Raw genomic sequence first — 13,999 nt, 5'->3', positions numbered from 1 at the left:
CTCTTCTTCTTAGAATTTTTTTGTAATTTAAAAGTTGCTGCAGAGATGGATTGCAAAGACTTTTGCAGTTTTATGCACTAATCAGAAAATAAAAAATAGCCAAAATCCTATCACCAGATTACTGTTAACATTTTGTACCTGGTTACCTCTCAATTTATAAATTTATGTTTTCTTCCCCACCCTCTTGCCTGAGGAGGACTCTTCAACTAGCATCACCTTGTTCCTAAAAAAATGTCCCATTTTGGTGGTGACGTTGATAATAAGGGAGGCTCTGCATGAAGCGGAAGGGGACGCTATACGGGAACTCACTGTACCTTCCACTCGGTTTTGCTGTGAACCTAAAATTACTCTAAAATATAAAATCTGTTTTTAACAATTAAAAGGTTTTGAAATCATGGTGGCAAGTCTAGAAAGAAAAAAATGAAGTGAAAGAAAGTACAAATTTGTGAAATTGAAGAAAATAAATATCTGTTCCAAGAGAGTACCCAAGGTCCGCCTTGAAATATGAGCAGTTTAAAGAAATGAAGAAACTGAGTTCTGCCCAAGCTACAATACAGATGGCCAAGTTCACACATTTTTAAAACAAGGCGAAGGCCAAGGTTAAGAGTTGACAGTAAAGATACAGGACATGTTTAGATTTGGAGAGTTTATCACTTGCACGGACAGTGAGAAGCAGCAGCAGCGGAAGGTGCCAGTGCCCAGTGATCCTCGCCCCCCACACCGAAAAGGACGGCACTGACACAAAAGGGGGCGGATGCCTGCAACACGAGCAGTGGGAGCCCCTGCTGCTGGGAGCAGCTGCTCCGGACTCCAGCTAATAAGCAGTTTTATATCCTGCCATTCTGGGCTCTGGTGGGACGGGGGCTGGGCAGCAAGCTCCGCATCTCATCAGGACCCGGGAGGTGATGAGAAACCATCTCATGTCACCTGCCCAGGAGAGATGGAGAAGTGAGCGGCAGATGGCCTGCTCGCAGCTCCTTAGAGGACCCCCACTCGCTCACGTCCCCAGAGGAGCACAGGTTGTACTGCCCAGACTCCGGTAAGTGGCAGGTCAAGCCTTTGCCCACATGGATGCACGCAAGGTCACCAGGGAGCCACGGACTTTTCCCTACACAGACGACAAACAGGAACAGAACATTCCTTGACTCCTGCTACTCTCTACAAAGCACTGTATCAATTAAGTCAATAAGGTTCAGGCACAAATGAGACGTAATTTTATATTACTCAATGGTGACCCCCCATTTCTTGGTGTTTTCTGACAGCTTTTAAGCTTCACCATCACCTTTTTTCCTGCCCTGTTTCTGGGCAAGCCGATGAGAAAGGCTGGGTGCTCCCTCCTTTGGAGCCAGTGCGAAGTTCACATGACATGCAGGACTCCTCGCCCTGGCCCTGCCCCCTAACCACCGTAAAACCCCCGAAACAGTCTCCTTTCCGTGTATTGCAAGTCGTTTTCTGGCAGCTGAGAAAGCCCACCCTGCTCTCACCCGAAAGCCTCACTGCATGGCGTCCTCCTGGTGCAGGTGTGGTGTCGTCAGCCTTGACACCCAAACCACATTCCGGGTGTGGGGTTCACCCTGTGCCTGCCCAGCAGCCCAGACACGGCCTATTTAACCACTGCGATGACGTGCGTTCTTACCCCGAAGGTTCGTTAGAAAACACTTCATAAAAATGTTTGAGAGTATGTATTAGAAGTTTTACACTGATCTTCAGTTTATTTTACTACTTTCAAGAACAGAGGAAATGAAGTTGCACAGAAAATGGGGAAATTATCTTCGTCACTGACATGAACATTTTGATGAGGAACAGAATCTAAATGTGAATTAAGGTGACATTTCAACAAGGCTCAGTGAGACTCTGGTCTCAATCCTGGCCCTCTGAATCTTACTCATGCACCCAAGACTTCCAAATTTTAGCTCCTGCTCCCCTCCATCTCTTTAGAGCCAGCTTCCTACTTCTAAATTATAGTTGGCTACTTATATATAGCTGGAGAACGTACAGACACTTCTAACAAAAAAAAATCTCAACATCTGTCTCCTCAGATGGCCTCCTGCCTTCCCTATACTACTCAGCGCCATCGTCCTCTGCTCCTGTCCTCAAGCGAGAAACTGGGCAGTCGCCCGTGGGGCCTGGTGCCTCCCTCCACCCCACTGCCCGTGTCCCATCGGTCCCCAGCCCTGCCAGCGTTACCGCAGCATGGCTGAAATGCAGCCTTCTTCTCCCCTTTTTTGAAAATTGTCTAACTGCAACCACTAAAAGAACCTCTTAAAAATAACTTGTATTTTTTATTTATATATGCACAGAGGACACATTTCAAATATCCAAAAGAGGATTCAATGAGAATGTATTTCCCCCTCCATACCTGCTCTGGCTTGTATGCCTTCCACAGACATCCCATGATCATATTTATCTATCTTTATGTGTGGTAAGATCTTGCATATGCCTTTTTATGAAACATAAATGATACGCCCGAAGAGAACCTCCCTATTTCAAGGCACACTAGGCCGCCTCAATCCTTTTAATCGCCGCATGGTAGCCCTTTCCTGGGAAGTATGTTTTTTAACCAGTCCTTATGGATGAACATTTATGTTGCCTCCAGTCTTTTGGTAAGCAACTCTATTTCTTCTTGTCTCCCAGTTCTACTTCTCATCTTCCACAATGACACTAGAAAAACAGTTCTCAACCTGCTATGAGTAAAAGTCTATGATTATTACATTCTAAGAATTCAGGGAGTAAGGCAAAGACCTTTGAGTACATTGCTAATATTACAATGTAAAAAATACGGTGAGCTTATTATTTAGTTTGCTCCTTTACTAAAGAAGTATCTTTAAAAAAAAGTCTTTCTAACTAGTTAAGTCAATAAACGAGTTGGATACTCTTGTTGTCGCTCCATTTCCCATTCTGTGTGTGTGTGTTACACACTATGCAAAGAGGCATTGGAGTATATATTATAAGGAGTAAAATGCATTAAGGATAGATCAGAATTAAGATTTCCTTTCCTCTGTTATGACGAAAAGCTACGGGATACCCCAGGAGGGAAAAGAAAAGCTGTATATATTTTTCTAAGATACTATGCCAAAATCGGCTGAAGAAGAAAAAAACAATGGACTTCTTTTCAAAATTTTATGTTAAATCAAATAAATCATTTTCTACTATTTTATATACACACGCACATGCACAGTAGCAAGAAGTCCCATAAGTTTGAAAACATTGTGTTGAAATAAAGTTAATGGGGGGAAAAAATCTATCAACCATCTCCTCAGCCACTTCACCCCTGTTAAATTAGAAAGTATCACCATTAATCTATTTTATCAATAACTATGTTGGTCCAGTTTTCCCTGGAGCAGAGTTTGTGAAGCACCACATGGATCTAAAATATACAATCAGGTTACATCTCCTTAGCTGCTCCGCTAACAAGATTAAATCCAAACTGCTTAGTGTGGACCTAGCACCTTCAAAACAGCCTTTCACAGCCGGCCTGACCTTCTGACATTCTGACGTTCTGACGTTCCCAAGCCTGTGTTCCAGCACAAGAACAGTGCATGCTCAAAAATCCGCACCGTTACACAAACTATTTTCAGAAACGCTCTTTTCCTAAGCTCTCGTGCAGTCTTTTTCTACCTACAAGCTGTCATTCAAATATCACATCTCCTATGAGGCCATTGTCTGACTTCCCAGACAAAGGCACTTGCTCTTCCTCTTTGTTCCCACAGTGTTCTATGAGGCAGTACTTATCACACTGTATTTTATTTTAAAGAAAAAGAGTTTATTTGGAAAAACCACTGTACTTTAATTCTTGGTTTACATATAACTCTTGATGAGAGCAGATGCTATATTTTTACTCTTCTTCATAAACCTCCCAAATACTGGCAGAGCCTGACAACACAGGAGGCTAGAAAATTGTTAGTCCACAAACAAATGCGGCTTGATGGTTGGCCAGTCAGAAATTGGTGCTACCATTCTAATTCCTTCCCTTAATTACAACTGTATCAAATTGGTCTTACAGTAGAAACCACCAAAATAGTTTAGTTCTCTGACAACAGAGTAAACTCGTGTAAGAATTTAAAACCACATTGGTTCTTTGTATCCCCAGAGCATATTATGCACAGAACAAGGTGCAGCTAAACATGAAATAAGTTCTTCCAGCCATTCCCTCCTTTGGAGGTTGCCTGCGGAAGGGAATATCTACAGAAGGAACCAACAGGCCCAGACAAAGAACTTCAGTTTTCTTCTGATAAAGAATTGCAAAATCTCTATTTACAGTTCCTTTTTTATCCTGGACCATTTCTCCCTATAAGCAATGATTTAAAAAACAAACAACAACAAAAAAAACTTTTCTAAAGATATTTTTTACTAGATTATTGAGAGAAGAATTTTAAATCCTTAAATTATTCTTTAAAACTGATTCGTGCAATCAGAATTTCTGGCCACATGTAGCAAGCCAGGTGCAAGATGAACTGGCAGCAGCTGTGATGTCAGAGACGCCTCTGCGCTGGCGCGCATCGCCGCGAAAACCCCTCAGGAGGCACTGGCCTGGGGGCCTCTGGAGGTGAGTGGGTGTGTGAGAGACGAAGGTAAAAGGAACTGCACGTGACTACTCTACTCCAGTTAATGAAGTCCTTTCTTTCAGGGCTCCAAGTGAATAATTCTGACATTGTTATTTATGTATACTGAAGTGAAACAATTAAATGGACGGCAAAGGGTGAGAGCCTGATTTCCCACGGTTGGAGTGGGAGTTCACAAATAAGCAAGGGAAGGAAGGTAATGGGTTATTAACAATGGGGGTATCGGTACAAACTCATTGTATGTTAATATAGATAGAAATGTTCCATTTGGCAATTTTATATACATGCCTATACACAGTTAGCATAAACTCCTGTTTCGCTTGCCAGCTGAGAAGGCCTATGAGAAGTGACACTGAAGGAAGCATCAAGCTCTGCTAGTGTCCAAATCTCAGAATCTAATACCGTTCTCCAATGAAAGGACAGGGCTCCACTGAGAAACAGCTGATTCTAGGACTGGGGTGGGAAAAAATACAAGACAAGTCTGGGGTATGTGGTAGCGCCAGAAATAAGGAAGTGCTCAAAATACATGCTCACACACAACGATGCGGGTCCCACACACACAGACACACACTGATGGGGTGTGTTAAAGCAACACAGGAGCAAACTGAAATGGCTTCATGGCTTCCATGGTCAAATCTGGAACAATATGAGCAACTAAGTAAGAATTGGGTTATAACCCAAAGTATAAGATATGTATCTATGAGTCCATATTGATATAAATGACTGACCGACTGAATGAATGGATAAGGGAATAGACAAATCTCCCATGCAGAAAAATTCCCAACAGTTTAAGTACACCAAAATGATTCAACTATTTTTATTTAACCATAGATAAAATGCTAAGTACTTCACATTATGTGATACACATAAACCAGAGGGACTCGGTAAGAAATTACATTTAATGACTTGGGAATCAGGTTGTACCAAGTATGGTACAGGACGCTGGTCCTACACAGAAAGAACACACAGACTCCTTCACGCTCCTTTGGAGAGCAAACACGGGCAACCGAAATGACCGAAAGGTCAGGAGTGAAGGCCCCGAGGCCTGGACCCAGTCCTAGCGCACGTGAGCACCGCCTGGCTGGCCTGAGTGGGGAAGGTGGCATGTCGACACTGGTGAGACCAGCAGGTGTTCCTAGTCTTCAGGGGAAGGTAGAGGCTGCATGTCTAATGTACGTTCATCAGGCAAAGCCCCGCACAGCTCCAAGTCCTCAAATTCCAGGTCATCAGTTCCCTACCTTTCTTTTACAGCACAAACTCTACCTGAGGTCAGAGCCACAAACCAAAAATCCTAAAGCAGAAACCAAGAGATCTTAAAAGCAGTAGTAGAAAAGGTCAAGGCCTAAGGTAAAGAGAGCAGGGACACCTGAGATAAAGTCAAGAACAGCCTGACTCAAGGACAGAGGGAAGGGTGACCAAGTCAGCTGGCAAGCCCTCCCTTAGTCATGGGTAAATTTACTTCCACAGACACATTCCTTCCTCTGATTTCATAATCAATATACAGCAGGCAAAGTCCCTGTCCAAGTGGCTTAAGGAAGCTTCCCTCCAAAGAGAAATCTCTCAGAATACATTAGTCTCACATTAGTTTGGATATTAGAAAAAACTGGCCCATGCTGTACAATCACTACTAGGTGCTGAGCATCAAAGTTCTAGATCTTCAGACATGTGAGGCTTTAGACATGGAGGAAGAAAACCAGAAGGTGAGGCCTGTCTTCTACTTTCCCAACTACCTGACCATTGCCGACAGTTCGCTCTGTTAGCTAACCCGAGAGAAGAAGTACAAATACCTGAGCGAGCAATGCCACTGTCCCTGTCTTCATTCTGTCCTCTGCTTGGCATGTCAACTGGAGTACTGTGTGCTAAGAGAAAGGCAAAAGGAAAACCACGTTATCAGGCTCTTCAAAGAAAAACTTGTTTTAATATCCATTGAACTTTTACATTTCAAAGTAGATTACTGCTTTTGGCGATTGGCATAAATTTATATATAGATTAATTAGAAATCAAAATTAAATACATGAAAAGACAATAGGGAGAGTAAGAAGAAAACAAAATCAAGTAACTGCTTGCCTGCACTATCCTACTGTACCATATAAACTTTTTTGAGTGATGCTCATCTCTAAAAAACTGAATGAATAATCAACTATTCCTGCAGTGGATACAATGAACAAACATTCTCAGGCAGATACTTTTAGGCACTTTCCTCATTATTAGTAGCATTTAAATAGCAGTGTATTTTTGAAAGGCTTTACAATCAGTTTCAGTAGTGACTATAGGCAACTCAGGGAAGAGAAATACTTGAAAATCATTTCATAAATTTAAAAAATATTTCTCTGTTTGTAACCCACTCTCTTGGAAGATAGAAAACACTTATATTCATTTTCAAATATTTCTTCCTCCACTTCTTTTCCACATACACTCATACACAGTATTATTGTAAAGTTACTTCGCAAAACTCACGTCCCGGCATGAATTTTAGAAAACACTACAGAATTACAGCCTTCAAGGAATGCTTCGGCTTGATTTAAACTGCACACTTGCTGAGCGAGAGGGCAGATCACGTGTTGCTACAGTAAACTTTAAGCCCAGGGCCCTGCCTGATTAATATTCTCGCCAGCTATTTCTTGAAGCATGTTTATCTTCACAATTTTAAAGAGTGTATATAAACATGCTGTCCTCACTCTGAGTAGGTAGGAGGGTGTCAGTTTTATTAGGGTGTCAGTTAACTATGGTGCTTAGGCATATTTCAGGCTACAAAGAAGAACAGAATACCATTTGGCATAAACACGACCTTTAATGTTAGTAATGAAGGTCCCCATACTTGTTAATCATGCCAGGCTACAACAGCCATTCAGCAGTCTCAGCCAGCAAGGTGAGTTAGAGCTCAGACTTTACCTATCCACGGAGACCAAGATGACTGTACCTGCAAAGAACCTAGAAACTGCATTGTATGCTATTTAAATGCGCGTGTGCGCGCAAGAAAGAGAGAGAGAGAGAGAGAGAGAGAGAGAGATGGATGTGTCTCCCATGCTCATTAGAGTGGCTTCTGAGGAAACGCTGTGCAGGCAAGGATGCAGGTGAATAAATGGATAGAACATACCATGGCAAAGGGACACGATTCATAGTAGCAGAAGAGGCTTACAAAAATCAGAAAACATAATCCTCTTAGAAACACTAAGGGCTCATTTCAGACCAAAGTCAGCTTACCCTGGGGTTTATCAAAGGCATTTACGATAGAGGTTCACTGGTAGAATTTTCAAAACACCATGAACTTGGCTGCATTTGACCTTAATATCTCAAGAGCCCCTGGGGTTTCTAGAGAGGTAGCAAACAGGATTTTTTGCTAAGAACCTGCACAGGATTTATTAATATGTGTGCGGGTCACACTGTACTCAGCATTCCACACAAACCTGCAAAGAAAGAAGCGCTGCGGGTGAGCCGGAGAGGTCCTCCTTCTGCCACCCCCGGCAGCAGCTTGCTGCCGCATGCCTGCAGCAGACCTGGGGACGGAGACACACAGAGGAGGGCGAACAACGGATGCACAAAAAAATAAACACAGATTAAAGATAATGCGAACAAAACAACACAACACAACACACTCAAAGAAAGCAAAACACACACCCACAACGGTGGTATTCAGAAAGAAAGAACCCATTCATGTGGCTGACTTTACCTAAATTACTTCCAGTACGGCAAGGACCCAAATTATTCTGATTTGTGTTCAGTTTTCCCAAATTGGGATCTTGGTTGATGTACTCAAAGCTGTCTTGCAAGCTAAATCCAGGGAGGGAGAAGGAAAGAGGGGAGAAAAATGTCAAGAGACGAATAAAGTTGTTTTCTAACAGACTCTCAAATACAGACAACTTCATCAGTTGCTCAGACTTTTCTTTATAAATGAATAAAGTCTCATATCTACCAAAGGGAATTAAACTTTAGGGGGATTTCTAAGAGGAAAAGAAAAGAAAAGCTTTTTGGAGGCAGTCCAACCTATATAACTAAACAATGCATTCCTAACAGTCTCACATCACAGAATGGGACAAACTCTATTAATTTTGAACAGTGACTAACACCTTGGATATTGCTATTCACTTCTAAATTTTGCTTTAGTGACTGACACCAAAGGTGTTACTATTCATTTCAAAAGTACTTTTATGTAAACCTTCAAAATGAAGTTTATTTGAACTCTTAGTTAACATCAATGAGTAATTCGGCAACTTTTTTTAGGAGGAGGATATAATAGAAATTGATATAATTCCTATAAGAGTCTGAGTTCACAACAACCAAACATTTACGATTACTAAAACAAACGTGAGTGAAGCAGGTTTCAATAATTTGTTGTATTTATAAGAAGTAAAATAAATATAAAGATCTTGAAAATAATACAGAATAATGAGGCCAAAATGATTTTTAGTGACATCTGAGCTCAATATTCTATTACAGGGAGTTAGTGTAATAGATGTTTAGGTAAAGAGAATCTCTCACAAGAAACAAACATCACTTCCCTTACTGGCTTCAGGCATGATGGTCCAATGTTGAGTGCTCAAAAAAGTAAATTTGTGATACTGCTGAAGAGTCGGCAGACTTACTCAATGGGACCCAAGTCTACAAAGAAATGGATTTCTAATTTCTCAGGATAACAGCCTTCATCTGACTCGCAGGAATGCCCCTTTCATTTGTAACTAACCTTTCTTTCAAACTTACCAAAGAATAACAAATGTTTTATTTTTTAAAAGTATACAAACTATTTCTGCTTGCGAAGTTCAAAATATATAAGCAAATGTACCAGAATGAGAGTTCCGTTAAGATATTTCAGTAGTTTTCGTTTACAGAGAAGTATAAAAGTAGAGGAAGAAAAAACTCCAGAGTGCAGATCTCAACATCGCACGGCCCACGGGCCAGCCGATCACAGAGGCCAGGCCGGCAGCGGACGAGACGGCCAGTCCAGACAGCCCGCCCCGCCAAACAGGTGTCCAGCAGCCTGGAAAGACTGCGCACTTCATTCCTTACATAAATAAGCGAACACAGTAACAAACAAATTTTCAAAGGATAAAATAATCTTGGGAAATTCCATAAACTCATTAGCGTGGCCCCTCCTTTTCCCCCTTCACTGTTCACTTTCTAGGGAATGGGAGCTCGGTGATGGCAGGAAGAACACATGGGTAACAGAGGGACCCAAAAGATACACTGAAACTGTCATTTGTCGTTAAGGCCACCTGATACAAAGTCAAAAAGCTTTTTATAAGCACTATACATAGGAAAATAGCCACTTTTAAGATCCCTGTGTTCATGTGGACTCATCCTGCTCCTCATTTCAAAATGCATTATGGCCTTGGAGAATGACTCTATCCGGAAAATAGCCACTTAAAAAAATGGGGGGGGGGGGTGCAAAATCCCACACTTACTTATTTGTACTCCCACAGAAGCTGCCCATTCTAGCAGAGAAAACTTTACTAATCATCAGTTGTGGAGGTGAGCTGGGGAGGAAAAAATACATTTTCGAATTAATGAGCCAGTATCACCATTCCACTTCTCACCACCAGTAGAAAAGGAAGCCCAAACTCACCGTATATAGTGTATCTTTAAGGTGGAGCCCTTGTAGCTCATTGCAACGGAGCCAAACATCATCTCCCCAAGCATGTTGACATCCGAAGCTGGTCTTGTGTACTGCCACACACGAAAGAAACCAAAATCAAAGTTAGCACATGGCTCACAATGTGCGATGCAATAGAAAATAATGTTCATTAATCTCAGGGTCCCTCTTCAGTGTAGTGGGTAGTTATTTCTCCAAGATGCAATTGGTCATTTTACAATCTTAATGGTGATAGGACTATTTTTTCTCAATTATTGCTAATATTCATGATTTCTTCCTTATCCACAATATCTTCATAAGGATCTCAGTGTTTTATCTGTTTATTTTTCGTTTTCTCACGAGAAACAAATATTTTTATTTTCTCCATCAATAAACTCTAAATAGAAAGAGTAAGTTATGAAAAAAACAGGGTCACTCCTTCCTTGGTACTAAGAACGCATTCTGGAAAGAAACGTGCTTCAGTATTATTCAGTCAAATAATAAACAGTGTTGAACAAAAATCCTAACTGGTGCAGGCAGGGTTTATGAGGGTCTAGAAAGTAACAGATGGCTTGGTACCTCTGAAGTTTTACAAACCTGTTTTTTAAATATTTGACTCCTCTGGCTTCTGACCACTTTTTATCATCCCTTTTGTCACCCAAAAGGGTGGACTGCACCGGTCCCCCTCTGCCCACTCCTATTTGCTTGTTAACCGACTGCGGCCTCCTCCAGTCCAGTGGCTCTCATGCTGACCTCCGCCTGCCCGACAGTTCCCCGGACACTTTCTGGTTTGCTTTCTTAACTGTCTTTCATGGTAGCTGATGCTCTTAACAATGCTCCTTTTGAATGTCTCCTTTCCCAGACCATCCCTTGATAGGGCTGTTCCTCAGAGGGCCCTCCTACTCACTGTCTGCATTCTCAGCCACTCTTATGATTTTGATTATTCTTTATATAGGAATACACCCCCCCCCAATCTTTGGCTCTAGGCCCAAACCTCTCCTTTAGTTCTAGAATCCTATCTCCAATGCATTCCTTTACATGTCATATTTGAATATTATGAGCCTACTATGACATGTGAAGGAATGCACTGGAGATAGGATCCTAAGCACGTATTCTAAATGCTGGTGACACACTGATGAATAGGAGAGATGTAACCCACAGCTTGACCAAAACAAAACCATCTCTCTGTGACCCAGCCCACTAGCCAGCTTCTCTGCTAGTATGCTTTCCACCCAAGCAAAAACATGGGCACCATCCTTAACACTCTTTTCTCAATCCGTTTTTTTTTTAAACTCCAAATACACACATGCATATGTACACACACACACAAGCATACACACAAACACATATACACACCTACCCATACATGTTTGCAGAGGAGGAAAGAGAAACATAAATTCGCTGGCCTCACTTAACGAGGCTCCTCCCCAGTTACAGCTCACACTAACCTCTTCTTACCACACGCAGACAGAAACCACCTGGCTTTCGCATTCTTTATTAATAACCTCCACCCACGGCTTCCATTTTATAATCTGCTTTTTCTTGGGCTACAAGGTCCGCATGCCAACTGTAATTCTCAACTAGTCTGACAGCCCATTCCATGCTTCTTTAACCAGACTGCTTTGAGACCCAGGAGCACTGCAAAATGAAGGGCAAGCACGTAGCACAAAGCCCATAAATAAAGTTCTACAGATCTGTGCTTTGCTGCTCCAGCAACATGGCAGACAAAATTCTACATGGATCCAACAAGAAAAACATGGATGTAGCTTCCATCAATTAACAGCCTCCTAGTATTCAGTATTTATAAAACTTATATCCTTTATATCTAGTTAGCCAGTATATTTCTCAACAACACTAATCCTTAGCCTCTACTGACACACATACACACAAATGCGCACGCATGCTCACGCGCGCGCTCGCTCTCTTTCTCTCTCTCTCTCTCTTTCTCTCTGTATAAAAAATGCTCCCAGCCCTCTGTCCTCCACATGCAACTTAGGTCTTGACCTGTCCTTTCTTCTCCTATGCAAGGTTTTCTTCCTTCATTGGCAAGTGCTATTTTCTTCGAAGGCCAATGTACCCACACAGAATACTTAAGAGTTCTTATAACAAAGCTGGAAAATACATGTTTATCAATCTGCTTCTGGGAACAACGGAAGCAAAACCAAAGTTTACCTCATTTGTAATATTTCTCCTTACTCTGTATGTATTATACTAGATCACCTCTGCTCGACTCCAGTGTTCAAGAGATAAAAGCCACCATGTGAAAACAGCACTGATGTGAAACACTTAAGAGAGCACATTATGTAACCCTGATTCTCCATTCCTGGAATGGAATCCTCCACAGGCATTACTCCCTGTGGAAAAATTACAGTAAATGACTTCAGTCCCCTGGGGTATCCCACACAGAAGGGATGTGGTTACCTGGTACTTGGGAAGCTGCTCCTTAGCGTGTTGGGAGGATCCCCCAGAAGAACTGTGGAAGGAAATGCTGCTGCTGCTGCTGCTGCTGCTGCTGCTGCTGCTTCCTTGACAGCACTTGGCTGACATTTTAATAGGCACATCCTCTGTTTTCTGGGTTAGGAGAGAGAGACAAGGTACAGTATTGCTAAACCTATCAGGCTTCCTCAACACATCCTTCTCTGGGAATTCCTTTGTTAAAACATTCTCTTACATTGTACCTGAGGTTTTTTTCTTTTACTGAGGCCAAAAATGTGGCTCCTGTGAGCCTATGACATTTGGGAGGGGAAATGCTGGAGAAGAGTATGGGACAGAGGTGGTGGGTTATGTGTTAGGCTGTTATTCTCCTTAAATAATGCAACTATGACTTCCAGTCAAGATGGAGGCATAGGAAAATATGCTTCGCCTCCTCGCTCAACCACAAAAAGAATTACAACTAAATCTCAAAACAAATAACACCCAGGCCGTCAGAAAAGAGAGCTGTATGGAAGTCTGACAACCAAGGATTTAAAGAAGCCACATTCCCACATTCGTCCAGAAGGGTAGGAGGGGCAGAGTCACTGAGATGGGCGGAGAGGCAAGCAGGCCTGGAGAGGCGGCAGCGGCAGTGGAACGGGCACAGGCGGTCCCCCATTCATGCGGGGTGGACAAAAATCAGGAGGGATATCTTGGGAGCAGGCGATCCCAGCCCCAGGCCAGACCGCACAGCCCAGCATTCCAGTTGTGGGAAGATAAGCCCCCATGACTTCTGGCCATAAAAAACAGTGGGGTTTGGGGTGGTAGAAGAAATGGCCAGATTTTCAGGAGACTCTGCTTAACGGGCCCACATAGCTCTAAAACATACGGAAACCCACCTACTCTGGGAGGCAACACCAGGGCAACAGCTGGAAGGGTGCTAGTCACATACAGAGAGTGGGCGAAGAGACTGGAAACGAGGCAAGGGCTGGGCAAACCTCCAGACGCCAGGCAGCAGCACAGTGCCCTCTCCAAGCCCTCCCCTGACACAGAGCCACAAAATGGTGAAGTGGGTTGCCCCACCCTGGTGATTACCTAAGGCTCTGCCCCATACAATTTATAGGTGCCTTTTCAACAACAGGCCATGCTACTAAGACAGGGAGTCAAAGCAGCTCTACCTAATACACAGAAATAAACATAGGGAGGCTGCCTAATTGAGGAGACAAAGAAATATGGCCCACATGAAAGAACAGGGAGGAAAAAAACAGAAAAAGAACTAAATGAAACGGAGATAGCCAACATATCAGATGCAGAGTTCAAAACACTGGTGATTGTGAGGGTCAAAAAACTCACTGAGTGTGGCAACAACATAAAGGAAGAAATGAAGTTTACACCAAGTGAAATAAAGAAAAATCTACAGGGAACAGTGAAAGGAGGGAAGCTGGGATTCAAATCAATG

General features: G+C 42.5%; 1 protein-coding gene across 4 annotated transcripts in view; it reads right to left on the bottom strand.

Moving 5' to 3' along the window:
* The window catches only part of FNIP2 (folliculin interacting protein 2), a 120,215-nt gene that overhangs the window by 46,060 nt on the left and 60,156 nt on the right, over positions 1-13,999 (bottom strand). For 2 of the 4 annotated variants that reach the window (XM_054576095.1, XM_054576094.1), the window contains exons 3-8: positions 12,550-12,699; positions 10,123-10,223; positions 9,962-10,033; positions 8,233-8,333; positions 7,970-8,059; positions 6,350-6,421 (exon numbers count right to left, since the gene is read on the bottom strand). In XM_054576095.1, coding sequence (XP_054432070.1) covers positions 6,350-6,421; positions 7,970-8,059; positions 8,233-8,333; positions 9,962-10,033; positions 10,123-10,223; positions 12,550-12,699 — 586 coding nt within the window. The remainder of the gene's footprint in view (positions 1-6,349; positions 6,422-7,969; positions 8,060-8,232; positions 8,334-9,961; positions 10,034-10,122; positions 10,224-12,549; positions 12,700-13,999) is intronic. The other 2 variants (XM_054576097.1, XM_054576096.1) reach the window with 1 other exon arrangement.

This window comes from Pteronotus mesoamericanus, unplaced genomic scaffold (assembly GCF_021234165.1).
Source record: "Pteronotus mesoamericanus isolate MK-2021 breed Mesoamerican mustached bat unplaced genomic scaffold, CSHL_Meso_final contig_32, whole genome shotgun sequence".
In the NCBI taxonomy this organism is placed as follows: Eukaryota; Metazoa; Chordata; class Mammalia; order Chiroptera; family Mormoopidae; genus Pteronotus; species Pteronotus mesoamericanus.
This window is presented reverse-complemented; position numbering and strand designations above follow the sequence as displayed.